The following is a 25,392-nucleotide window of genomic DNA, read 5'->3' on the forward strand; positions in this document are numbered from 1 at the left end:
AAAATAAATGTCAAAATTTAAAAAAGCAGTGTGGTTTGAAATGGATTGGAGCCGGCATAGGCACATCTGCAAAAACCAGGTTGCCGGAGCCGGGGCTCAGCAAGCAGCCATGCCCCACTGCCTCCAGCGGCATTTGGGCTCCGCCGGCACCTCCACAGCCGCCCAGGTGAGCACCCCGCCAGGGCACCGCGCTGCCAGGGCTGCATCGAGGAGCCTGCCGCCTCCGGAGGGAAGGGACGCTGGGTCCAGGCACGTGGGTGTCTGCAGCAGGGCTGGATGCTGCTGGGTGTTGGGGAACCATTTGTGAGAGCTGGCTGTTTCCCTTCTCCATCCTCTGTGCTTATTATTGCTGCTGATGACAATCATCATTAAGGGCCAGGGGAAAAGAAGGAGAATAAATATTCTGCGGGGAGAAAAGAGCTTTGAGTCTCGGAGAGCCGGTGCGGGCTGCGTGCCCTGGCCGTGGCATGCCCCTCTGGGGCGCACGGAGAGGCAGCGAGGACTGGCAGGGTTTGAGGTAGTAACAGCGAGGCGTTTCTGCACGGGAAGCTGAGAAGTGTCTCGGAGCTGATGCCTGCGCACGAAAAGGGCCCTGGAGAGACCTGGAAAGGAGCTGCGGGAGGCCCCGGCTCCCTCTGCCCCCTCACAGGGGCTGGGGGTGCCTCCGCACCCGGCCGGCCTTGCTGTCTGGGGATGGGTGCTGCCACTTCTGGTGCCAGGCTTTCTGCCGCTGCCTTTCCTGGTGCCGCAGGGCGTTGCAGTAGGCATCCAGGCTGGTGCCCGGTGCCCCCAGGGCCCGTGGGAAGCCCTTGTAGCCCGGGTGGAGGTCAATCCGGGGCCCGGGGCTCTGGTGGGTCCCTCTTAGCTCGACCCCCTTGCTCTGTTTGTAAGGTGGCACCTCCATGGCCTCGTGCCTGATGACACGGAGGCTGTATCGGGTGAGGGGCTGGGAGAAGGAGCGCTCCACCGCCTGGCACTCGTAGGTGCCCGCGTCCTCCCTCGTCAGCTGGCGGATCAGCAGCCCTTGCTCCAGCACCGAGAAGTGGCCGTTGTTCCTGACCTGGGGCAAAGGCAGAGCACGGCGGGTCAGACCCAGGGACTGAGCCACCCCTGTGCCTCGTCCCTGCTGCCCTGTCCCCCGTACCTCGCTCAGGCCCATCTCCTCGCCGTGCTGCACCAGCCACCGGATGGTCGTCTGCGGGGAGCGTGCCAGGCACTCGAGGAAGGTTGAGTTCTTCTCCACCCCAAAAACTAACTTCTCCACAGCAGCAGTCCCTGCATGGGGGACAGGACAGGGGAAGGGGAAGGGGTGAGTACCCTGCATGGGAGCTGTGTGACGGACAGGGAGGGCAGCACGGAGCACCCAGCACACGGAGGGTCTGTGGTGAGCAGTGCTGGTGCAGCTGGTGGGCACTGGTTTCCCAGCACCATGCTGCCCGCCCTCCCGGGCATTGCTGGCCCCTGGGCAGAGCTGGCTGCCTGGGCTGGGGCTGGCGCTCACCCTCTGCGGTGTCCTGGCACTGGCTGAGCAGGTCAGACTTCAGCACGTCCTGGCAGCGGGCACGCCTGTGGCAGAGCAGACAGGGCTGTGGGGTGGCATCCGGCCCGCGCTGTGGGACCCCTCCATGGCAGAGCACCCAGGGAGAAGGGGAGGGCTGGGGGGACAAGGGAGGGCTGGGGGACAGGCAGGCAGGGTGGCAGTAGGGGTCTGGGCTAATGGATAAAGCTCCAGGGCTGGTGGCTTTCCCTTCCCTGCTCTGAATGCCATCCCTTTGCAGGAGACAGCAGGGCTGGCCCGGGCGGACGCTCACCTCTTCTCGGTGAGCAGGTGTGGGGCGCAGGTCCTGCTGTCCCAGGTGCAGTAGGGGTCCCTGGCCAGGCAGCAGTCGGCGCAGGTTTTGCCGTAGAGCTCGCAGCGGTACAGGGAGAGCTGGAGCAGCCCGTGGGTGCTGCTCACAAACAGCTCCTGCTGCTCGGGCAAGCAGAACAGCGGCAGTCAGTACCCCCAAACTAGAAACTGGGGCTAGCCGGGGAGCAGAGCTCCCTGCCCCGTGCTGGGAAGGGGGCACTGGGAGACACGGAGGAGTGGGGGCCAGAGCCTGCCACCCCCCCAGGCTGCCCTGGCAGGAGCCCATTCCCTAAACGTGCAAGCCCTGATGCCAAGGGACCCAGGCAGAGGGGCTGGGGCCAGCTGCCCTCTGTGCCCTGTCCCTTGGCTGCTTTAGGAAGAAGCAGGAGACAGGACTCACCCGCTTTGGCGATAACTTCATGTCCAGGATGGGAGAAGGCACCTGGAGGGGAAGGAGAGGGCGCTGCAGCCATGTCGGTCCTTCCCGGGTACCCCCGCCTGCCAGCGGGGCTGGGAGCCCGGGGTGGCAGGGGGCCGGGGCCCTGGCCCAGCTCCCTGGCCCCAGCTCCTCCCGCTCCGTGCAGGCAACCTGGGCCGGTCCTGCTCAGCTTGGGCAGCCCTGCCTGGCAGCCGTGCTTTCAAACCTGGGCTCAGCCCTCCCAGTTTCGTTCTGGCTCCAGTGTGCCACCCCCAGACCCCCTAGGGAATGGGTGGGGAGCTGGGAGATGACTTGGCTCTGGTCCCCCTGGCTGCCCTCCATGCTATCAGCATCTCCTGCCGGTCAGGGCAGGTGGGAGCCACAGGCAGTGAGACAAGGGACCTCCTGGATAGAGGCCAGTGACTTGCAGCAGGAATTTGCAGGGAGGATGCCACGGGACGAGGGTAGGCTGCGTGGTCCAGCCACCACGGTCCAGCCCTGGCCTCCCATACCTTAGTGACACCGATCTCCTCCAGGCTGATCACCTCGGTGCCATGGCTCACCCCACCGGCCAGCCCCACCTTCAGGACTTTACCTTCATCTGTGAACGCAGCAGGAGAAGGAGCTGTCAGGGCCAGGAGCCACCTGAGCCGACAGGACCGGCATGCCATGCAAGCTGCCACGTGCTGACAGCATCCCCAGAGCTGGGGTGAGTTCCCACCTGTGCCGAGGAAGAGCACGTCGTAGTGCCGGCTCTCCAGCTCCAGCCTGTGCACCAGCAGCCGCCGCAGCCGGTAAGGTACGTTGACCCTCACCAGGACGGGCTGGCGGCCCTGCGGGTACACGGGCTCCCACATCAGCTGGTGGGTGCGCATGAAGCTGATCACCTCGTCGGGGAAGTCCTTGGTGGACTGCAGCAGGGGGTCGTACGTCTCGCTGGGGCACTGCGTGGCAACACGGGGTTGGGGGGGGGCACGTGAGGGCCAGGCCAGCCCATCCCGCTCCCCCCTCCCTGCTCCCCATCCCCTTACCGTGCCAGGACGGGGATAGGGGATGCGGCCCTTGTATTCTACCCAGCGGTAGTCGAATCCCTCCTTGTGTGCGAAGGGGCCGCTGAAGGCAGCTCTCACCGCAGCCATGGAGTAGACGCAGACGGCAGAGCCGCTGAACACACCGCTGCGGGGGGAGCGCGGAGCTGTCAGTGTCCCTGCCACTCCGCGGGGACCAGGCACATGCACACCCATGCCCACGCTGTCCCATCAGCACGCAGCACCCAGGGGTGACAGGAATCCCTTTGGCACAGCTGGTCCAGCCTGAGGGACCGCTGGCTGTGCCGATGCCAAACGTGGTGGTTTGGCAGATGGGCTGGTGAACCAGCAGCAGGGAAAGCAGTGAAATGGCCGGAGGCCCTTCCTCTTCCAGCTGGGTGCTGGTCCTGCCCTTCTTCCCCCCAGGACTCCCCATGGGGCAGCACTGGTAGGGGCTGGGGGGCTGGACTGCCCCACGCAGGGGCTGACCAGAGCCCCGCTCACCTGGAGACCGTGAAGAGGCCGAAGACAAGGGGGTTCTGGGGGTCCCGGGTGCGCAGGAGGAAAACATCCTCTGCAAAGAGAGGGGTGGAGGTGAGGCACTCAGGAGCTGCAGTGTGGGTCCAGGGGATGCAGGCGGATGTCCTTGGCTGGCCATCCCCGTGGCAAAGGGGAAGGAGCAGCCGTGGCAGAACAGTGTTGCTCCTGGCTGCCGAGCTGGCTGTGCACTCACCGAGCTGGTCGAAGTGGGTCTCGGTACCCTGGGGCCCAGGGATGGAGCATACCAGGCGGGCCTTGAGGAATGTGCTCCAGCGGTTGATGAGGCTGCGCTTCCCTCCAACGTCGTTCTGCCGGGCACCAAGAGCCGGGCTCAGCCCGGCCTCTCCAAGCCTCCCCCACCGCCATGCACTCCTTGGTCCCCACAGTGGGACACCCCCAACCCTGAGCCCTCTGCTCTGTGGTAGGGGTGTGGTGACACCCTCATGTCCGCCCCTTGGCCCAGAGAAGGTAAAAGCCCACCTGGTGGGACACCCGGTCACGGCATGCTGGCCTTTGGTGACTGACCTTGCAGACCCGGGCCACCCTGGCATGGATGTGCCGCCTCTCCCACTGCCCAGCTTCCATGGCCGTCTCACGGAAAAAGATGTAGACCTTGTCATCGTGCGGGTTGTAGGTATCGGGGATGGCATAGGCACCGACGAACGCGGGCTCTGCAGGGGGAAGGAGCAGCACGACATGGCCCTGTGCCCGGTTGTACTGCCCTTGGAAGCCCTTGGGAGCAGGGTGAGATGCTGAGGGCACCCAGGGTGCCCCATGGAGACCCTGCTACCCAGAAGGCAGAGCCCCATTCCTGGTGCCCAGGCTGCAGAGTGCGTGCTGGAGCACGGGTCCCACCAGAGGCTTCATCGGTGCTTCCCCCCGGAGAGGATAAGGGGGTCAGACCGCTGAGCTCTGGAGGCAGTGCTGGCCCCCGCCTCTCCCCAACAGGCAGGAGAGCCCCCCACGCCCCACGGGCCCCCCCCCGGTCCTACCGTGTAGCCAGTGGTCCTGGTTCTGCTCTGTCCGGATGTAGCTCTGCTCGGCCCCATGGACCCAGGTCCGGAAGAAAGCAGCACTGCTGCCCATGAAGTCACTGGACGTGCCCGAATAGAGTTCCCCATCTGCAGGGTTGGGGGTGCGGGTGGGTTGGGGTGCCACAGCTGGAGGTCCCCCGAGGCTCAGGGAGGGTGGAGGTGGCACAGTGTGGCTGAGAGCCTCCTCCAGACCTGTGACCCAGCACGGCTTCTAACCCCCAACCCGCCCAGCCCTTCCACAGCACCGGTACAAGGTGGGCAGGCTGGTGACACCACACACCCCCACGTGCGTGCCGCTCGATCTACACCCTGCATTCGCGATTCTGCGCAGGAACTGCGAGGTTGGGGGGAGCCGGGGCAGGATGGCTCTGCGGGATGGCTCCTCTCACGCACCGGACCAGGACCGCGGCCACGCGCAGCAGGGCAGGGCGCAGGCACCGCTGCCATTGCCTCCCAGCACAGACCATCCCCAGCGCTCCCACCTTCCAGCATCACCTCTGCTCCCTCTTACCGATGAGGAGCCCTGTGAAGGGTTCATGGGGGCTGTACGGGCACCGTCCTCGCCCCGATTCCAAGGAGTGGGTCACCAACTGCATGGGGGGAGTCCCAGGACCCTGCCAGAGCCAAAGGGAAGATGTCAGCCTGGGGGGAGGCTGGAAACAAGCCGGGCATGTGGAGAAGAGTGGGAAGGAGGTTGGTGTCCTCGGTGGGTCCCCTCGGAGGGGGCTGCCAGGACCCGGTCCCATCCCCGTGGGCACCCTGGCACTGCCAAACCAGGGCTGCTTCTCACCACACGCAGCAAGACCATGCAAGTGTCAGGGACCCTGGCCACCCTCCCCAGGCTCCGGGGCTCCCTCTCCCTCCCCCTCGCTGGTGCTGGGGGGTGGGTCTCTTGCCACCTTCTGCAATGGGGCCATGGCTGGCCAGGCTGTCCCTCACCTTCCCCCTGGCTCCCAGCTGGATGAAGGCACAGACAGGCTGGTAGGAGCCCGTCCCGCAGGCGAACACGTGGCTCCTGTTGAAGGGCTGGAGGAGGCGGATGAAGTTGGCACACTCCGTCTGCTCGAGGGGAGATGTTTGTTAGTGGGCTGAGCCCAGGTCTGGGCACTCGTGCCCAGCCCCACAGCGTGTCTGCTTGGGATGTGGGAGCCCCGGCCAGATCCTCCCCTGGCTGAGCTGAACTCCGTCTGGCTCAACACCCTCGTCTCAGGCAGACCCCGCGCTCCCTTTTGAGGTGATGTGGGTGTTTAATATCCATGGCAAACCGCAAAAGGCCGCGAGCGGGGGGTGCTGCCAGCCCTGCTTACCTCCACGTCCTTCCCTGCCAGCTGGCAATGCTCAACCTGCTCCTTCGAGGCTGGCCAGAAAATCTGCAACACAGAGAGCCCACCGATGCAGCCCCTGCTTTCCTTCTCCCGCCTGGGCCAGCTGGCTCCCGCTGGCACTGGTGGGAACGGGCTCAGCCAAAAGCTGCCGCTGGGCTCAGGCGCCTGGTGAGGACATGGGGGTGCCCTGCGACGGGTCTGACACCCCCTGGGGTCCCCAGGGCCCGGCGGGCAGCCCGCCAAGTAGGCTCAGAGCGAATGTGGCGTGGGGACGGAGCCTGGGTGGGCCACGGCACACCCAGTCAGTGGGCAGGCTCTCCTGGATCCCGGCCCGTGGGAACGCCAGGCTGCAGGGCCTTAATGGGCTTTCCTTTTGTCGGGCCTGAGCTGTGCACCGCGCCAGCAGGATATCTTGGGATGACATTAGCGGACTCGCTGCTGGGGTTGTTTTAGCTCTCGCAGCAGCAGCAGGCACTAGGTGTGACAGCAGGGCTCTGGGCACTGCCCTGGACCTCGCCCGGCATCCACCCAGCGCTCCTCTCCTGGCCGAGCTGCCCTGTCCCTCCCCGACACCAGCCTGTCCCAGTGGGGCTCAACACCGCCAGGGATGGGTTGACCCCACCGATCGAGACATCCTGGTGTAAATGTGTCGCCGGGGATGTTAGAGCAGCCTAGCTCGGAGCACATCCACCTCCACGCCCCGGCACTGGAACAAGGAGCGGCTCCCGGGGAGGAAGAGGACAGCCCGGCCAGGGTCACGCTCACACCCTCCTCCCAGCACTGACCTTCTCGGGCTCCCTGCTGGGATGGTCCAGGTGGAGCAGGAAGATGTGGTTTTTTGCTCCCACCATCAGCCAGGCCCTGTCTTCATCCACTAAGAGGGCTTGGAAATCCATGCCGTCCCCTGAGGCCAGCAACAGGCGAGAGCTGTTGGATTTCAGCAGTTCTAAGGAGACAAGGTGGGCGAAAGAGAAACCCATCCATCAGCGACACGACAAGCACCAGCGGCCCCGTCCTCCCTGTCTCCGGGACAGCTCTGGCTACCCACCCCTGCCCAAGGGAACACAGCTTTCCTGCCTCTGCCTTAGCAGAAAAATATCAGCTTTGGTGCCCCAACGCTCGTCATGGAGCCTCCTCCCATGAGCCTACCTGGAGGGAACAGTGAGTCACCCCTACAAAGAGGAACACTACCCTGACCTTGCCCTGGGCTGGTTTGCAGGGCACGGGGCAGGACTGTGGTCCAGCCCCAGGAGCCCAGGTTGCTCAGCTTCCAGCCAGCCTTTCGGAGGAGCTCTTGGAGGCCCTGCACCCCGAAACTGTGGGGACAGGGCTGAGAACACAGGAAACTTGCTTCCCATAACTCCCAGCATGTTTTTCCTGGGCTTCAGATCAAGAGAGTTTGTATAAAAAAAGGTTTTGGCTATTCGCTGGGGCGACGCATCTCTCCAAGGAAAGGCTGGATGAAAACACAGCCCAGCCTGGACACTTCTCTCCTCCTCCTCTCCCCAAACCTTTAGGTCTGCGAGGTGTGTGCTGCTGGGCTTTACCCCAGGCACCAGGATGGGCAGGCGGATGGGTGCACTGGGACAGACAGACAGACGGGTGGCCGGTCCCTGGCCCAGGGAGTTGGAAGGGAAGCCCCCAGCTGTGTCCCGGGTGCCACTCTGACCCTGCATCCACCACCCCACGTTTCCCCCCTCCGTGTCCTGAGACACAGCCTAAACCCAGCGTTAGACTGGCTCAGGAAAAGGGCTTTTAAGAGCACCCTTTTGGCACTGCTGGAGCGAAGAGCCACCTTGCTGAGGGGGGCAGTGTGCCCAGGACCCTCCCATGGACATGGCAGGGCAGCGGGAAGGGCTCTGCTGTTCAGGCTGTAGCTCCTCCTGCGCAGCAGAACCCCGGGGGCGGCTAGCATGGCTCCTCCGGCACAGTTGCGGGCGTGCAAGAGCGACAATAAGCTCTTGTCTCTTGCTTAACCACTCCTGAAACAACCCCCCCAGGGCTCACATCAGTCCGTGACGTGCAGCGCCAGGTTTTGGGGCTGGCTGCCGGGCGAGCATCCCCAGCACGGCAGGGGCGGCTGCTGCACCGGACACGGGATCGCAGCAGCTGCCGCCCCGGCAAGCGCCTGATCCCAGGGATCAAGACAGGGGAGACCGGCACTGAGGCGGGCTTTAGAGCTTCCAGAAATCATAACGCATTGCTTTTCCCTTCAAAGGATCCAGCTAGGGAGAGGGTGAAGGCTGACTACGCCAGCGAGGCTGCTCTTGGCTTTGGTGCTGTGCAGGGAAAGGCGCCGTGGGAAGAGGAGATGGCGATGGGCTGCTGCTGGATGGGGGCTGCTGAGCAGTGGGGTGCAGCTGGAAATCCAGAGTGATCTGTCAGACCCAGGCTGAGACATTACCGGAACCCACGCGGATTGAAGCAGTGTGCCAGGAACTGAGGGAGGGAAGCCGTCAAGGGGAGCCAGTGCTGGCTGGGTGGATGGGAACGTGGGCAGACGTGCGGCCCCGGGCGCAGGTGGGGCGTACGTGGGGACGGGCACGGCCCCATTCAAAGGGGACCGACTGACCCGGGAAGTTGCGTGTCTCTTCCTTCCACCCCGTTTCCAGGGCAGAGGGGAAGCGGGGCCAGTGCCTGAGAGCTGGAAATGCCGCTGACGTCCGCTCGTCCCAGGGGGGAAAGGACCTGCTGGGCCACCGGCAGCAGGCAGAGGTCCCTGCCCGCGTCAGTGCCACGCAGCCGGGCTCGCTCCCAGTGGCCGTTTCCTCCTCCTCTTCCTCTGGGGTCAGGGCTCCAGTCACTGCGGGACACAACCCCCGTCTGCCAGGAGCCGCTCCCAGCGGTGTCGGGGAGCTCCTGGCCCTCCTCCTGCTCCCACAGAAAGTGGGCACAGCCCCATTCCCTCGGGTACCCAAGGGCTCTCCTCTGGGTGCCGAGGCAGGGGCAGGTTTCCAAGCCACTTCCCACCAGCTGAATGGGATTAACAGCCGAATTCCTGTCCCTGCCTGCGGCCCCGTTGTCACCGCTGGGTCCCCAGCAGGCTGCAGCGCACTGCCCACCCTCCCGTGTCTGCCAACGCCCCCGGGACCTGCCAGAGCCAGGGGGAAGGTTCGTCCAGTACGTGGGTGTAATTAAGCGGAGTGGGACACGGCTGGTCCCAGGGAAGGTCACCCGCCGGTCACCCCCGTCCCCGTCCGAGGACAGGGTCAGGCAGGACGATGGAGGAGCCCTCCCCGCTGGGCTCTCAGGCCTGCTGTGATAGCACGTGGGAGGACCCCGGAAGGACTCCCTGCCCTGACCTTGCACCGGGAGACCTCTGGCAGCGTCAGTGACCATGAGGGTCTAGCCTGACTCCGTGTGATGCGGTTCCGCTCCCTCACCAAGGGGACGTGGAATGCTGTGGCGCCAGACCCCGTACGCAGGCACAAACCAGCCTCTTCTTGCCCCCAGCCCCGCTATAGGTACAGGGCGTTCGAGCCAAACCCCGACCCTCGAGGCAGGGAACCCGTGGTCTCTGTGGCAGCTAAAGCAACGGGTGAGCCCAGAGAAACATCCTCTCCTTTGTGCTCATTATCTCCCAAGGCCACGGTGTTTTTCTTTATTGTCGGGGCCCTTGTAGCCGCCTTATCCCATCCATCATCTCCGCCTGCCCCTTAGGCACGGCATCCTCAGCGCGGGGCGACCCTGGGCTTCCTGGGGTCACAGCCCGGCTGTGCCGGGGGGCTGTCCTCTCCCCTTCCCCCAGCCGTCAGACGGAGCAGACCGTGGAGGAGATCCCTGAAGCCCAGGGGAAGCTTGGTGCTAAATCAGGCTCCAGCCCCTCACTGCCGTTGGCTGATAAGAGACGTGCCGGTGCAGCTTTTGGTACCGATAACCAGAGACCCGCCAGCCTCCCGCGCTCCCGAGCACTTGCTGCACGGTGATGGCTTCTGGGTCGTGCCCGGCTGGGCTGGCTGCAGATCAAAGGCTGGCAGAAGACCCATTTGCCAACTCCTAGCTGTGCCTGCCCTGGATTATTACAGTAAGAGGAGCTGGGAGGCGTGCTGTGGTTTCGCTGCATAGCTGCGCTGCTCTATGGGCTCAGAGAACGGAGCGGCTCAGCTCCAGGCAGCGTCAGGGCTGACCCAGCCTGACCCAGCTTGCCCGGAGGCTGCCTCTTGCGCGGCCGTGATTGCCGGCGTGCTATTATAAACCTCCTCCTCGCCTTCTCGGCAGGGTGGGAGCCGCTGCTGTTGTTCCTGGCCCCATGCCCCGTGCCCCATCCTTCCTTTGCTCTCCCAGCCTTCGGTGCTGTCATTTCCTTCTCACAAGCCTGCTTCGCCCCCCCCCCCATGCTGGGATCTGAGGGCAAGGCTGATCCCGTAGGTTCTGGGGCGGATGGACACTCAAAGGCCTCCTTTTATTTTTTTTTAGGAGTTTTTAAACCTAAACTTCTCAAGGCATTGTGTCCTTGAACCTGCCCCATGCTGTCCGTGAGTCACATCCCCTGCCATTGTTTGCATTGTCCTTGAGCCCTCCCCATGCTGGGAGCTTCCTCTTCTGCCTCTGCCCAAGACTTGAGGCCTTCTGGCATGTCTGGCCCCAGGTCACTCTGGGGCTTTGAAGTCAGCAGTCCTCTGCTCTCCTGCTGCCCCAGCAGCCCTGCGCTGCCTCCTCCTCCTCCAAGGAAAGGCAGACCCTGCACCATGTTTCCGAGCTGGGCTATCAGCGGGGACCATCTCCCCGCAGGGGTATCCTGCGTCCCTGGGAGGTCCAGTCCTCTCCAGCCATAAGCTGGGGGCATCTTCCACATCACCGGTGGCCACTGCCTGGAGAGCAGCTTCTCAGGGTGGTGAGCAGACCAAGAGGACCAGACCATTGAGTGCGATGCCCATGGGAAAGCTGCAGTGCCATCTCCCAGGTGTGGAGAAGGGCTGGTTGAGCCCTGCCGACTGCCACGTCCAGGGCAGCACTGGGGATGTGCTGAGCTCTCTGTCCTTCAAAGCTATTTGCTCTTTTTCACACAGGAGAAGCTGAGAGCAGGTAAACCGGCCAAGTCCCCAGCGTGGGTTCCATGGCAGGGTCACCAGCTGCTGGGCTAGCAGCCTCTGCTCTAACCGCTCAGGTCATTCCCCTGCAGACACCCTTTCCCTAGAGACTGTCCCCTCTTGCACGTCCCTGCTGGGCTGTGTACTGTCCTACCTGTCTGTCTGCTCTTGTTGCAACTAGAGAGGACCAAGAAGAGGTCCCCCCGGCTTTGCACCAGGCAGAAGAAGAGCAAACTGTGCCTCCTCTGAAGAGCTCATAATCTAAAGAGCCAAGACGGATGCAGGGGGGAAAGGGCGAAGTGCAACAGGGAAATGATCTGCACAGTGGGTCAGGCTCTCCTGGGCAGGACAGGAGGGGTAAGGGCAGAGGGGCTGAGCTGGGGCAGGTCCGTGCTGGTGGGAGGCAGAGGAAGGGGCCGGCAGCTCTGCCTGGGGCTCAGTGTCCCCATGGCACTGTGAGCGTGAGCACAGGGGACGTTCCCCCGGGGCTGCCCCGGTCAGCTCCAGACCAGGACACACCATAAGATTCCCAGAGCGAGTCGGAGCGGAAGGAGACAACCCTGCCAGTCTCGGTGTTGCGCTGGACCAGGGCAAGGCGTTCCCTGCTCAGCCCCCTTCTCCGGTGGGGTGTGCTCGGGGCTGCAGCCATGAAACGTCCCGAGGACCCGACGTGTGGAGATGTTGCAGCCACAACTGCGAGGCTACTGCTTGCCTCCCCTGAGCCCTGGCCCCCCCCCCCTCACTCCCTACCTGCAGGACACTCCCAAGCAAGGTGCAGACCCCAAGGAAATCCTCCTGGGTGGCCCCCTTACCTTTGTAGGCGAGGCGAAGGCGCGGGGCGTGCTGCTTCCATGCCTTGCTGCTGCCCGGCTGCTGCAGGAGGAGGCACAGGAGGAACGCAACGAGGGGCAGCCTGCTGCCGGGGGCACCCTGCATCCTGGCGCTCAGCAGTTCACCCTCACAGCACCATGGTCCAGCGCCGAGATGCCGTCTCCGCCGCCAGCTGCAAGCAGAGAAGGGGGAAGGTTGTGGCGCTGCAGGCTGTGCGCGGGTCGGGACCCCCAGCCGGCTGGCCCCTGGCTGGGGAGGGTGCTCAAGGGACAGCGAGCGATGGCTCGGCCGGTCTGTAGGCAGCTCGTCCCCCAGAAGACGTCAGGCCAGCTGCCTGGCAGAGAGGAGCCACCAAGAGCAAGTGTCCAGCCCCCACACACCCACAGCGCTGCAAAATGAGCCGGGGCTGCTGTGCAGCCTGCTGCGGGGGGAGGTCACCGCCACAGTGAGCTCGGCAGGACGGGACAGGACAGCAAGGCAAGGCACAGGCTGGGGACCCTGCAGCACCCGCCACAAGCGCCCTGTGAGCGTTTATCTGAGCAGAGCACCTGCAGGCTGCGGGGGGGCCAGGGCCCACCCCTCCCTGGGAGTGCGGGCTCGGGGAGGGAGACAAGGCTTGTCTTGAGGAGCTCACACAGCCCAAACCAGCTGGGCTGGGAGGGAAAGCAGGGGCCCAAGGAGGCGGGCATCTCACTGGCTGGGCTGTCCTCGATGAACCTCAATCATCGATGGTTCTGAGAGGGTGAGGTGGATTTCTGGTCGTCTCCATTGCTGTGAGCTGCGCCGGTCCCAGCTGGGACACCCTGCACCCTCCACCTCCGGGAGCTGGCGGAGCAGTCAGTGCTCACACGGCCAGTTTGGGTACTGGGAGAGGCAGCTGTGGCTGGGAGACCCACTCACCAGCTGCCCCGGCTGCCACCCGGGACCTCCAGCGCGTTGCACGCAGCAGGGACCTCAGAAGTCCAGCCCGCCTAGGGGAGGTGTGCGGTGCGATGCCGGCGTGCCCGTGGCATGCGGTACTCAGGAGCACCTGGATTTGAGCGTCCTGGGGGTGACTGATGAGAGGAAAGATGCGACTCGGAGCTTGGGCATCCTCTGCTAAACGTCTGCTCAGACCCCAGTGTCTGGCCAGAGCCTGGTGAGGGATCCCTACTATTCGTCTTATCTCAGCTTGGGGGTAAATCTTGTCCCTTTTACTCAAGGGGATATGAATGTTTTGGAGCACTGTCCATAAATGCCACTTTTGTGATCCCTTCAGCATCAGCTGCGGCTATGCGTGTACATGACACATCGCTCCGGCCGGTAGCTCTGCAAACTGCCTGGTCACCGCAGACCTCTCCAAGGCCACCAGCATCCGTTGGCTCCGGGATGCTGCAGGCTGGAAGGGCTCTCTTACATTTGCCCCCCCCCCCCTCAGAGGCGTACAGGGTTTCACAGCCTTGTCCGCCAGCTCCCACACCTCCCGCGGGGAGCGGGGCTGGCCTGGCAGCTCTCGGCAATTAATTCAAGCAATTTAGATGCTTTTTTTCCTGCTTATAAACGTCCCGGTCCCTAAATGGCAGCTTTGACTAGAACTCCCCCTCTTGCTGCATATTAAGCTCTTCCAGTCCTACGGCTGAAAGATTTAAAATGCGCTTTTTGGCTCATTCTTGGCCAGGGGCTCTTGGCGCAAGGAGCAGGGGATTTCTGCCGCCCTGGCAAAGGGTCGTGTAGGAGGGCTGGTGCAGCCAACCTTTTCCTACTGCCTTGGTCTCTGTCTTCCACAAGAAGGAGCACTCGGCTCTGCTTAGGGAGGAGGTTTCGGGCTCACGGAGTTGGGGTTTCTCTGTGTCCTGGCAGGCAGGGAGCAGGCAGCAGCCCACGGCCGGGCTGGGGCGCAGCCCCTCGCACAGCTCCTCTCCTGCCCGTTCCCTGCCCTCACTGCTGCCTTGCTCTCACTCTGCTGTGCTCTGGAGCCTTCCCCCATCCCAGGAGACCTGGCACCACCCTGGGACCTGGATGCGACCTCGGGGTGGAGGCTGTGCCATTTTCTGTCTCTGATTTGGGGCTGCTTTCTCAACCCGTCCATCCCTTTCCTGGGCAGACTTTTCGATGGGCAGACCACTGCCTAGGAAAAAAACGCCAGACCTGATGGGTTAGCTAGGTGTAAATTGCTCGTTGCTTGGCACATTGATCATGGTGGGAGGGCGGTTCCCAGGTAGGAACCCCATCAGCCCCACTGGGGACCCGCTAACAGACAGTGCTGCCCTGCCCTCCCCACAAGCACCTTCCCAGCAGGCAGAGATGACGACCGGCTTTCCTGTGCCAGGGATGCTCCAGCGATTTTAGCTCTTCCCCGCGCTCGGCCGTCTGCAGCAGACTCTCCCAGAGCCGTCCTGCCGCTGACTTGCAGCCATGCCCCGAGTGAGAGCTGCTATCCCAGGGGTCATCGCAAGGACGTGCCTGGGATTTGACAGGGAATTTTTTTCTTTGCCGATGCGCGTTCGGTTGCTGGAGGACTCGGGAAAACGCTGGCCTCTAATTGCAGCTTTCTATAAATGGAGCGGGGCCTGTGCTAGGCTTAGATTTGGGCTAAGCCAGCCCTGGGAGGAACCTTTCATGACCCGGAGCACCTGGGGATGCCAGGGTGGGTCGGGATTCTGCGGATGGCAGTCAGGGCATGGCTCCTGCCTCTGGGACACGCTCACGCACGGCTGCGGGGCGAGCTTTAGGGATGCTTCACATGCCTGCAGCAGGGGCCGGGCCGTGGGGGGGGGGGCGTGCACGCTGTACCAGCGCTTCGTGTCCTCGCCCTGGGGATGCCAAAGGCAGGGTCGGTGGTGGCAGGAGCTGCAGCCACACGCAGGGGGGACCCAGAGCCCTGGCAGGCTCTTGCCGGGCGCTCGGCAGGTCCAGCCCCTGATGCACGGCTAATATCCCGGCCACAGCTCCCCGACCGGCTGTGCCCGCAGCCCCCGGCACGGGGGCATCCCTCGCTGTGCCAGGCGGAGCGGGGGCACTGGGAAAGACGCACGGTGGGGCCACGGCCCCTGCCTGTAAACCTCTGCCCAAATCTGCCCGGAGGTGAAGAGCTCGGCGGAGGCAGAGTTTACACTGAGAGGGGGAGCAAGGGTGTCTAGTGGATGGAAACAAGCTGCGGATGATGAATCCAGGGTTAAATTAAACACTCCCGACAGCTTTAAATAATCAACTGTCCTGAGCTGCAACTATTTCTATCTCAGTTTGGAGAGGGAAGTGCTGATGAGGGCAGGCTGCCGGGCGAGGGGACGGCTGGGGGTTAAGATTTCCTACGCCAGGCACCGTGGGGCCTGAGGGGGAGGACGTGGGTGATCGCAGCCCTGTTTCCGGGGGGCTGGCAGTCGCCAGGAGTGCCTTGGTGTGGGTGGCACGGGTGGTGACGCCGCGGCACTGGGCTGACTTTGTGCCAGCAGCAACCCAGCCCCAGTGGCGGCGGTTACCCCGCGTCCCCCCCTCCTCCCCTGCCACGGGCCACCTGCGGAAGTCCAACAGGTTTAAGGCTCTGAGCTGTCATCTAGAGTCACTGTTCCGTGGCACGGCACCGAATTTTTCCTTTGGAGACAAAAAGTCCCCTGGAAGGTCTTGCCGGAGACTGAGCAGCACAGGGAAGAGACAAATCCCTCCTGTTTGAGACAGGCGGGTAAGGGAGGGAGCTGTTTATCCGTGAAAGCACCAATTTCCTCCTGACAACGCCTATTTGCTGCGATGCCACGAATAGTGTAAACCAGCCCAAATTTCAGAGGGGGAAGGGCCCTGGATTTATCAAGCTATGCATTACCTCCCGAGAGGGAAGAGCATGCTCAACCCCAGCTCTTCGGCGACCCTGCGGCACTGGCAGCAGCCCCCCGTGCTGCTCCCTGCCCAGAGCAGCCCGCCCCGTGCTCCACTGCTCTCACAGGCCCCGATTGTGTCCCAGCTAATCCCCACACGCCATTTGCAGCCTGGTGCCTTCTTCAGTTACACCGCGGGGCTGGCGGGGCGCGGGCAGGAGGTGCAGCGCTGGCCCCAGCAGCTGGGGGACCTCAAGGGAGAGGAGCGGGGGGGGGGGCTGCACCCCGGTGTCAGCATTGGCCCGAGGCTCCTGAGCAGCCCTGGCTCCCAAACCCGAGCTCCACGCTCTTGAGACTGTCCTGCGTCCGTCCCCCACCCCGCAGAAGCACTGGGTGCAGGTGGTCTCCTCCCTGCCTGGAGGGCAGGTACTGCTCTGCCGCTCTGGGAGCCGGGGGAAAGGAGTCTCACCCCGGCCAAGAGCCTGAGGGACAAAGCCAGGCGAGGAGGTCCAGCAGACAGGAAGGCTGTGCCCTGCCATCAGGGAGTCTCCTCCTGTCCCGCGCCTTCCCAGGGCTCAGCCCGCATGCCCGTCGCTGCACACACCTCTGCATGTTGGTTGTGTGCACGTCAGTCTGCGCCGTGCGAGTGCAGAGAGCGTGCACGGCTGGAGCTGGTGGTCGTGTGCCTTGGCGCGCACCCCTGCCCGCGGCTGTCCCTCTTCCTAAAGTGCTGCCTGTCCCCCCCTTCCTGCCCACGCGGGCACGGAACCCCTCCCTGCCCAGCCCGGGGCGCTGGCCGTCCCCCATCCCATGAGGGTGATGGATGCCCCAGCAGCTGCAGGGAGAGGCAGCTGTCGGCCTTCTCCAAGAGGGAGGACAAAGCCTCGGCTCCCTCCCTGCTTCCCCCAGGGCTGCCTGGCCGGGGCAGGACTGATGCTGGGGAAGCCTGCGGTGCTGAGCTGTGGGATGGGGACAGAGGTAGGTGATGCTCCTGCAGCATGGCACCAGAGTTGGGACCACAAAAGCCAGCGCCAGAGCTCAGGTGGCATTGGGACGCTGCGGCGTGCCCTGTGAAACGGCGGGGGTTCAGTGAATCCCTCAGTAACGCAGGTGACACGTGCCCAACAGCAAACGGCCTGCATGGAGCCCCAAAGGCAGGGGGGGACAGATTTCGGAGGGTTCAAATAGAGGACTTGTTCACCAGCGGAAGGCGGCTGAGGTTGCTCAGGCTTCGCCTGCGTTTCTCTGCCATCGCGCGGCAGGGCTGGCCAGCAGGCTCCCTTCCAGCCGGGACATCTCTCGACAGCCTCCCACGCTCCAGCCTCCTGAGATTAAAGCCCACGATTGCAATTAGCCCCAGACCACTCTTTCTTTTGCCAGCCACCGCTGCCGAAGCGTGCCAAGGGCTGCGAGCAGGGAGGAATGAGTTCCAGCTGCTGCTGGCACACCGCAGCACGTCAGGCAGGAGGGCTCCTCGCTAACAGTTGCTACCTGGTGGTAACAGCGACGGGGCAGGGACAGCTCTGTGGTCTGGGCAGTATCGGGGGGGGAACTCATCGCCTGTGGTGACACTTCAGAGCCTGAGCACTTTTTTTTTTTTTTTTTCCCCTTTTTTACTTCTTAGGTGCATTGATGCACAAACATTCGTGGTCCCTGAGACCTTTGGTGTCACGTTAAGCGCACACCAGCTGCGTCGCCGTGTGAATGCGGACCTTAGGCTCTGCAGCTGGTTTTCCTCCTCCCCCGTTGCACGACAGAGCGGTGTCCATGCCGGGCTGTGAGGCCGGCCGCCAGCGCTGCCCCGGGATGCCGGCAGAGCCCAGCTGCCCCTGCCCTTCTCCGCAGGCAGGAGCTGTCTGGCTGCCTGGGGCCTTGGAAGGTGGGAGCTGGCTCCTTAGCTTTAGGGGACTCAACTTGCATGTTTGGAAGGGCAAATACAGCATCTCCTTTAACGGTGTTCATCTCCCTGAAGTTTCAGTAGCTTAAGGCATGCTCTGGTTGGGACCACAGCCTTTGAAAGCAAATTACCAAGCCCAAGGCTGGCCAGGATATTAATAACTGTTTATGAAAGGATAAGGAGCTGGCTTCACTTAATGTCCTGCTAATCCCTTTCGTGGGAGGCCGCTGGCTCAGCCCCTACCTTTCCCTTGCTACTGAGAGAGGTGAAGCCTGCTCTGGCTTGGCTCTCGGGCCTCAGGCTGGGAAGGTGACCCAGCAGTTGGGCTTGTCTACCGCAGGGTGATGGGCCGGGTGATGGGCCGGGTGATGGGCCGGGTGATGGGCACGGTGATGGGCACAATGATGGGCTGGATTGGCCTGTGCTGTCAGCCAGCGGTTCCTGCAGGGCTTTCTGTATTCCTGAACATGTTGCTTGAGCCAGGTAGTGCCAGTCAAGCAACCTCCACCATTCCTCTAACTCACCCTTGCACCAGGGAGGCAGCAAGTCCAATATGTGCAGCGAAATCCAGGTGGACATGCAGCACAATTGCACCTTGCAAGTCTCCTCTCACCTAAAATGCTGCCAGAGTACAGGCAGCTGCCAGTGCCACCGGACTGCTGAGTCTGGGCAAACACACCCCGGGGAAAACCCAGGCAGGCAGGGGCTTCTTGGGACTCCGCGCACCCTCCAGCTCTCTCCTTGCCATACCAGCGCCGCATTTCCCCACCTCTGTTCCCGGCTTCTGTGCCTGCCACATCCCCGGCGCAGGGCAGCGCTACGGTCCTGCTGCCAAGCCCCGGCCCAGGCAAGCAGCTGCAGGACACTGCCCGGGCCAGGGCTCCCGGAGGGGGCAAACCACGCCGGGACGCCGGCTGGCAGCCGCGCAGGGGCAAATTTGGAGGAAGAAGGCTGGGCTCCTCCCCAGACAAAGCGGAGGGTCAGGGTGGTGGGACAAGTGCGGAGCAAGCGTGTCCCACACCGGGCAGCGGCTGTACAGCTCATCTCAGCCCAGTCAGGATTAACTTGGTGTATTAAACTCCGGATTAACTTGGTGTATTAAACTCCCAACCTGCCTCCTGCCGCAACTGAGAAGTTTAAAATTCTTTCACTTTTGGGAAGGGGCTTGCCATCCTCTGATGTCGTGTTAGCAAAAAAGTACCCAAATAAGGTAGCGGAGAGGCTCAGTGCTGCCCGCCCCGCTCTGGGCCGGCTCCCCAAAGCCCCAGGAGTCCCCAGAGGCAGCCCCGCATTCCTCGGAGCCATTTATACCACGATGCCGCCCGCCGGCTGAACCCCCCCTTGTCACCTGTCCGCCACATGGCCCAGCATTCCACACAGCCCTCGGGGGGCTCTGCCCCGCTCAGGAGCCCCTTTTCTGGGCTTTGGGCTTTCCAGGCTGGGTCTGGCACTCACGTGCTAAACCCTGGCAGGGGCTGCAAGGCCGGGGACAGGTTTGCTGGTACGTCCTGCCCCAGGCTGGCTGAGCCGCCTCCGCTGGGGAGAGGGGCTGGGTGGCACCCGGGGTTTTTGTACAGAGTGTGCCGGCTCGAACAGCGGCCATGACCTAGTGTCACGGGCTGCTGGTCCTTCAGTGGCCCCTGGAAAAGAGGCGGTGGGCTTGATCAGGGTTCCGGTGGGCACCTATCAACATCCTAAGGGGCTTCTCTGCAGTACCCCAGCAAAAAAGCCAAGGGCTGGAGACAGCTCCATCCCCAGGGGTGTCTCACGAGAGAACCAGCCCTGGGGAGCGCAGAAGCATCCCCGCTCCCAGGACAGGCAAGCTGTGCTCTTCTCCAGCACTTCCAAACCGGCTCCTGTTGCCACCTTAAGCTGCCAAGGCTTTTTGCAGCAAATCTGCCTGATTTGTAAAGCAACTTTTCTTCATTCACAGCGGGATTATTGTTTCCCTCCTCCAGGCCTATTGGGCAGGGATGCTCAGCACCTCTCAGAGAGCTGTCGGCCTCACCGCGTTTCCCCCGGCTATAAACCCATTCCAGGCAGGAGCTGCCTGCGAAGCACCTGCTCTGCTGCTCCGTGACCCGGCTCATCCGCTTCACCATCGCCGGCCAGCGACACGGCTGCCGGTCGCGCTCCCAGAGCCTCTCGCTGTCCCAGGCGGGGCCGCTCGCCTCCCCCAACACTTGAAAGCTCTGCAGTGTTTTCTTTTCATCAAGAGGAGCCTTGCTCTCTGCCCTCCCTGGCCTGCTGCACTAATTGGAACAAGCTGGGCAGGCGTGGGGGGCTTTGCCAGAGAAAGTATTTTAATGAGGCTGGAGGGTGCCTGCACTGTTATCTGCTTCTTCTCAGGCCTCTTGGCTGGGCTCCTCGGTAATTACAGCCTGGATTGCCGGGTGAGCTCTCTGGCTCGCGAGCCTTGGACCCCTGTGGAGCAACACGCTCTGGCAGCCCCCCGCACGGGCTCCCCCCTGCACGGGCTGCCCTTCGCTCCGGCACGCTGCTCGGGGAGCCAGGGGACACATCTTGGCCTGGCGCTGCGCTCCAGAGTGGCCGAGCGACCTCGCAGTCCCCACGCCAGCAGCTCTGCTGTGGCACGGGGAGGTGTCCGGAGCAGGCTGCAGGCTCTGTGCAGGGTATTTCCGAGGATCAGCGACCAGCAGAGACACTGCGGGTGGACGCTGGGCCGTTCACCCCAGCTGGCTGCTCGTTCGTTCTCCCCCAGGGGACACTGGGTCAGCTCCAGGCCGAGCTGAAGATGAAGGCACATCTGGCAGGGGTTGGGGCAGGTCAGGCGCTGGTCGGCTGCCGTAGCTTTTGTGCAAGGGGAACCAAGGCAACTGCGCTAGCAGCGGCAGCGTGCGCCAAGGCAGGCAGCTCCCCTCGTTGCAATCGTTTAACTGGCTGCTCAAAAGAGAGAGCACCCAACCCAGCGGATGGTCACAAGTGGAGATACCTCCTCACAGCGCGGCTCCCTGCGCCAGAGGCAGCCCAGAAGCAGCCACCGCCATGTAGCGCACCCAGGGTGCTGCTCCCAGGACGCATCCTTCCTGTCCAACCCCTAGCTCATGTGAAGGCCTTTCAGTCCTCCACGTACTCCTCCGCCCAGCATCCCGCTGTGGAAGGCCACCGTAGCCGTCACCATTCCAGCGGGGACCTGAGGCACAGATGGACTAAGTGACCTGCCCATGGCCAAACGGGAACCCTGGCAGGGCAGGGATTGACCCCAAGTGTCCTGCCTTCCTCCAAACAGCACGTCGTCCTCCTACACCGCAGACCAGAGCTTTGAGAAAGCGCGGCGCTGAGCCTGACTCTACCACCGCCTGTGCACAGGCGAGGATGCGGCACAGCAGCACGCGGCGGCCGAGCTCTCACCGCCCGCCCGGGTGGGAGCACGCACCATGGGAAGACCAGCGCTTCTCTCAGTGGACAATGGACAGATTGAAACCGAAAGCCTTTTTTTTTTTTTCATTTTCTTTTCACGCTACAAAATGCTCTGGCCAAATTAGCTGACATCAGTGATCTCCTGGAAAAACGGGGAAATAAACCTGAACTCGACGGTGGGAGAAGCAGAGTAGTTCCTGCGCACAATAAATGGCAGCTCGCCAGTGCGCGAGACGAACAATAACTGCACATGGCCTGTGAACGGCATTGTTTTAGGGAAACCATATCCTGGGCAGGCTCCCAAGTCAACTGGTGGTGACGTGCGCAAGAATTGCGCTCCGTGCCATGCCATCCCGTGCCATCCCGCTGGCGGAGCTGGGTTGTGCCTGCGGGCGCAGCGGAGCCAGGGGTGGATCAGGGGGCACATGGGGTCACAGAGAGTGGAGGTGGCAGAGCCCAAATGTCCTACAGTGCTCGCATCGGGGAATAATAAAGACTTATCTCTGCTGGGAAAATGGAGTGCTCCCTCCCGCGTACCACGCAATCCCTGTCATTCCTTGGCATCTAGCTACAAGGAGATGCCGGATTTTTACGGCTGTGATTTGGGATGATCTGGTCTATAGGGAGGCAGAGTGACTCTGTCCCCAGCCTGTGAGCACAGCAACCTCACGCTGGGCATTTTGCCGCTCGGTGCTTCGGTTTCCCCAGACAAAAAGAGCCGGGGAAGGTACAGCCAGCTCCTGTGCGCGGGGCAGGAATGAGAAGTAGGTGGGAGGTGACGGGTGTCTCGGAGGGACCAGGGAGGCCCAAAGCTGGACACCCAGTCCGGAACAGGCAACGCTGTTTCGCCCTCTTCCCCGGTGCGGCCTGTCCTCTGCGGGAGCTCCCTGCCACCCCGAGCAGGGTGGAGCGGGTCCCCCTGGGCAGACCTCCGCCCCGAGGAGGGGTCCTCAAGGAGGGCAGGTGAGGCTGGGTACGTCCCCCCGTTCCCCGGCCGAAAGCTGTTCCTGGCCACCCCCAGGGCCGGCGGGTTGCTCAGCTGACTGATCTCTACGTCTTTGCTTTCAACACCGGGTTTGTAACTGCACGAGCGAGCGCCTGTAAAGACCTAATTACCCCGTGCTCTCGAAGCCGCCTCTCGCTGTAATCCCAGCTGGAGCGGGGATAGACCAAACTTGGAGGAAGAGGCAGCTCCAAGACTCCGGGAGCCAAGGTTTACAATAAATCTTCATCCTTGCTGTAAACAGCCCCTGAGAGTGTCACAGGAGCGCAGCAGAGTGAGGCAGCCGCAAACCCCCGCTGGCTCAAGGGCTTGGTTTGGCAAAGAGCATCGTTAGCAACGAATCCTGCTGAGGACCTCGGGCTTGGCTCCTGCTCCCTCTCCTTGATCTCGGTGCTGCTTGGCAGCCTCGCAGCCTGGCATCACCTCTTATCTAGCAATTCGAGATGGCTCAGACCGTGGCACCCCCTTTTCCGGCCTCTGCGTCGGTATTTGGGAGAACGACTGACATGCTTGGGGGTTTCTTGTTTAGTTCTCATCCTAAGGAACCGCAGCAAACGATCCTTGTCTTGCATCCTTGTGGAATTCGGCGAGATTAGATTAGGGATGAATTCTTCCCATATTTCTTATAGAGCTAATATCTCTGCCCTGGCTTTCAAATTGACTGCGCCACCCTCGGCTCATCAATCACAAGGGTGTTTGTGTCTCTGTCGTTTTTCAATGCCATTAACTCAGCGGGACAAATCTATACGTTACAGCAACCCATCGTGTCAAGCCAGTGACCCATCGGGGCTGCCAGACCCCCCTCTCCCTTTGAAGGCCATGCGAGGACCGGCCAGCAGAAAGCTGGGACACGCTCCACTTGGCAAAGAGAAAGGTCCCCGTGGCTTGCGTGCGCGTCGCGTGGCCAGCATGTGTGCAGGATAGCTGCAATTCTGTGACCAACTCTCCTACAGCACTTTCCCCTCTTCCCATCAAAAAATGCTGGTTTCCAGCTAGGCAGAAGTTTCACCCCAGTGCTCCGCAGCACCGATGCGGTGATTCCTTATGGGCAATAAACCGCTTAACTAAACACAGCCACGGCAGCAACCTGAGGCTCGGGGCTTACCGAAGGCCAGCTACACCCTGCCTGTGAAATGCCTCCTGACGACTTCCAGGGGACAGTGCATCCCTCGGCCGGGCTGCCGTGTAGGGCTGCCGTGTAGGGCTGCCGTGTAGGGCTGCCGTGCACTTCCAGGAGCCGTAATTCACGCCTTATTCCAAGGACAGGAAGAAATAACCCTCTTTGTCTTAATTTAAGTTTGTCAAGTGCTTTGTTACTTGTTTCTAGACATAAACAAACGTGTAGTCTTCTCCCTCCCATCCTCACCGTGAGTATCACAACCCCATCGCACCGAAACAACATCCACCCATCGCATTCAAGACGCTGGAGGCGTGTGAGGCTCCCGACTCCCGGCCATCTGTACCCGGGCTCTGCAATGCTTCCAGGCAGAAGGGTCATTAGTTAAAGGGCTCCTTCAGAGAGCGCCCAGCATTTCTCAGGCTCTGTTTCTTTTCTGCCTGCTATATTGTATGTCCCGAGGTTTCTGAGAGCTGAGGCATTGCAGAAAGGGAGGCTGAATGTGTCCCGGCAGATTTCATGAAGCCCGAGCAGGGGACAATTCTCCCCATGGACCGGAGAGGCTATTTTTTTCTCCTCGGACCAAGGCTGTCACAACTGCTTGGAGTCAAATGATTGATTTTTACTTAGGGGGGTGGGGGAAAGCCAACAAAGCTGTCTTTGAGCAGTGGCAAAGACCCCAGCATGGACTAGGCGCTTAGCGTCGATCTGTCCAGTGTGGGATTTCGGGCTGTTAAATGGTAGCGGCAAAGCAGAGCATCGAAGTCAAGGAGCCCCAGAAGAACCGGCTCTGGAAACAGAGAGCTTTACCGTAGTAACAAAACCTCCCGGAACCCGCGTTAAGGCATTAACAGATATAACCACAAAAGATTATTACCGCCAACTTTTCATTGCGTACTGTGGCAAACCGAGCAGCAGAATAAGCTCCGCTCTCTCCGTAGGAGCTGGGAAAAGACAAGTCGCTCCTAAGTTGCTCTGCGCAGAGATGTAAAATGCAACGAGGCAGAGTGTAAAAGCAGCGAACTTTACAACGGGTCGGACCCGGTTCAGCCGCCCGGGCTGGGCACGCTGCCCCCCCCCCCGCCGCGGAGAGAAACAGGGCAGCCCAGCCCAGCTCAGCACCAATTTTAAGCTCAGCAACGATTACAAGCATCTCTCGGCTACTCACCGGCCAAGGAGCCCGCGGGGTGTGAGCGGCGCCGAGCCCACCCTGCTGCCAGCCCAGCCGCCTCCAGCGCATTGCCCCCGGGAACCCAAAGCACCTGGAGGCTGCAGGGAGGAGCTGGGGGGGGGGGGGGCTGGGGAGGGGGGGGTGGTGGCAGCCGGGTGCAGCCCTTCATTCATAAAACCAGCCCAGGCTGCCGGCGAACCCCCTGCGCGGCGCTCCCGGCGCGGGCTGGGCGAGCAGCCGTTGCCATCTAGCGGCGAACGCACGGCCGGGGCTGCCGCCGTCGCGGGAAGCCAGAGCGGAGCACTCGGGTTTGGGGGGTTTTTTTCCTCCCCCCCCGTGAATATTTCATTCCAGAGCACCGAATGGGGACGGGATAGTAAAGCACAGCCCATCGGGTGCATCGCTCCTTATTCTTTTTTTTTTTTTTTTTTTTTTTTCTTTTCTCTCTCGTGAATCGGGAAACCGAAGTGCCGGGGGGCGGATGGGGACCGGAGGGTTGGCACCGTCCCACTGCTGCCCGGCACGCGGGAGTTCCAAAGGAAAGCTCTGGTCCACAAGCGACTCAAGACATGAAACGGTATGGAAAGGGAAATCCAGGAGGAATTGGGCTTTGGTGGCTGCACGTTAGCATGGTGCAGTGGGAGCGGACCCGTACAGCTGAGGACCCAATGGATGTACTATACATTTCCAAGAGGTTTTTCGCCCTGGACAAGCTCTGGTCTGCACGCCCATCAGTGGCTGGGGAGCGTGCGGTGCATTCCTGGAGCACGTTAGATTTGGTTTCATCTGAAAGGAATCCAGCTGACGTTCTCCCAAGCCTGAGCTCTCCAGAACTGCTCCAGGACTCAATCCAAAGTGCAGCAAAGTGGGGAAAGGCGGGAGATCGGTTTCAGAAGTGCACCTCTGAGCCAAATTAATATGCTGGAGCAGACAGACCCCAACGGGGCTTTGGAGGAAAGGGACGTTGCTGCCTAACAGCC

At 62.3% G+C, this 25,392-nt stretch overlaps 1 protein-coding gene across 1 annotated transcript; it reads right to left on the reverse strand.

The window, feature by feature from the left end:
* Nucleotides 1-58: 58 nt before the first annotated feature.
* On the reverse strand, nt 59-24,528 carry LOC129211262 (semaphorin-3D-like). Its single transcript, XM_054838076.1, has 18 exons — nt 24,410-24,528; nt 12,037-12,227; nt 6,980-7,140; nt 6,177-6,239; nt 5,809-5,928; nt 5,381-5,483; nt 4,828-4,956; nt 4,361-4,506; nt 4,029-4,143; nt 3,800-3,869; nt 3,299-3,443; nt 2,989-3,211; nt 2,780-2,868; nt 2,250-2,291; nt 1,812-1,969; nt 1,502-1,566; nt 1,145-1,275; nt 59-1,060 (listed from the first exon to the last, which is right to left on the reverse strand). Exons 2-18 carry the CDS (start codon nt 12,158-12,160, stop codon nt 644-646), a joined length of 2,301 nt encoding a protein of 766 aa, XP_054694051.1. The 5' UTR covers nt 12,161-12,227; nt 24,410-24,528; the 3' UTR covers nt 59-643.
* Between the last annotated feature and the right edge of the window lie 864 nt (nt 24,529-25,392).

Source organism: Grus americana, chromosome 11 (genome assembly GCF_028858705.1).
Source record: "Grus americana isolate bGruAme1 chromosome 11, bGruAme1.mat, whole genome shotgun sequence".
Lineage (NCBI taxonomy): Eukaryota > Metazoa > Chordata > Aves > Gruiformes > Gruidae > Grus > Grus americana.

Coding starts and splice junctions, on each gene's coding strand:
- LOC129211262 (XM_054838076.1), bottom strand. CDS start 12,160: ATGCAGGGTGCCCCCGGCAGCAGGCTGCCCCTCGTTGCGTTCCTCCTG. Junction 7,141..12,036: donor CCTTCGCCTCGCCTACAAAG/GTAAGGGGGCCA, acceptor TTGTCTCCTTAG/AACTGCTGAAATCCAACAGC. Junction 1,970..2,249: donor TGAAGTTATCGCCAAAGCGG/GTGAGTCCTGTC, acceptor TTGCCCGAGCAG/CAGGAGCTGTTTGTGAGCAG.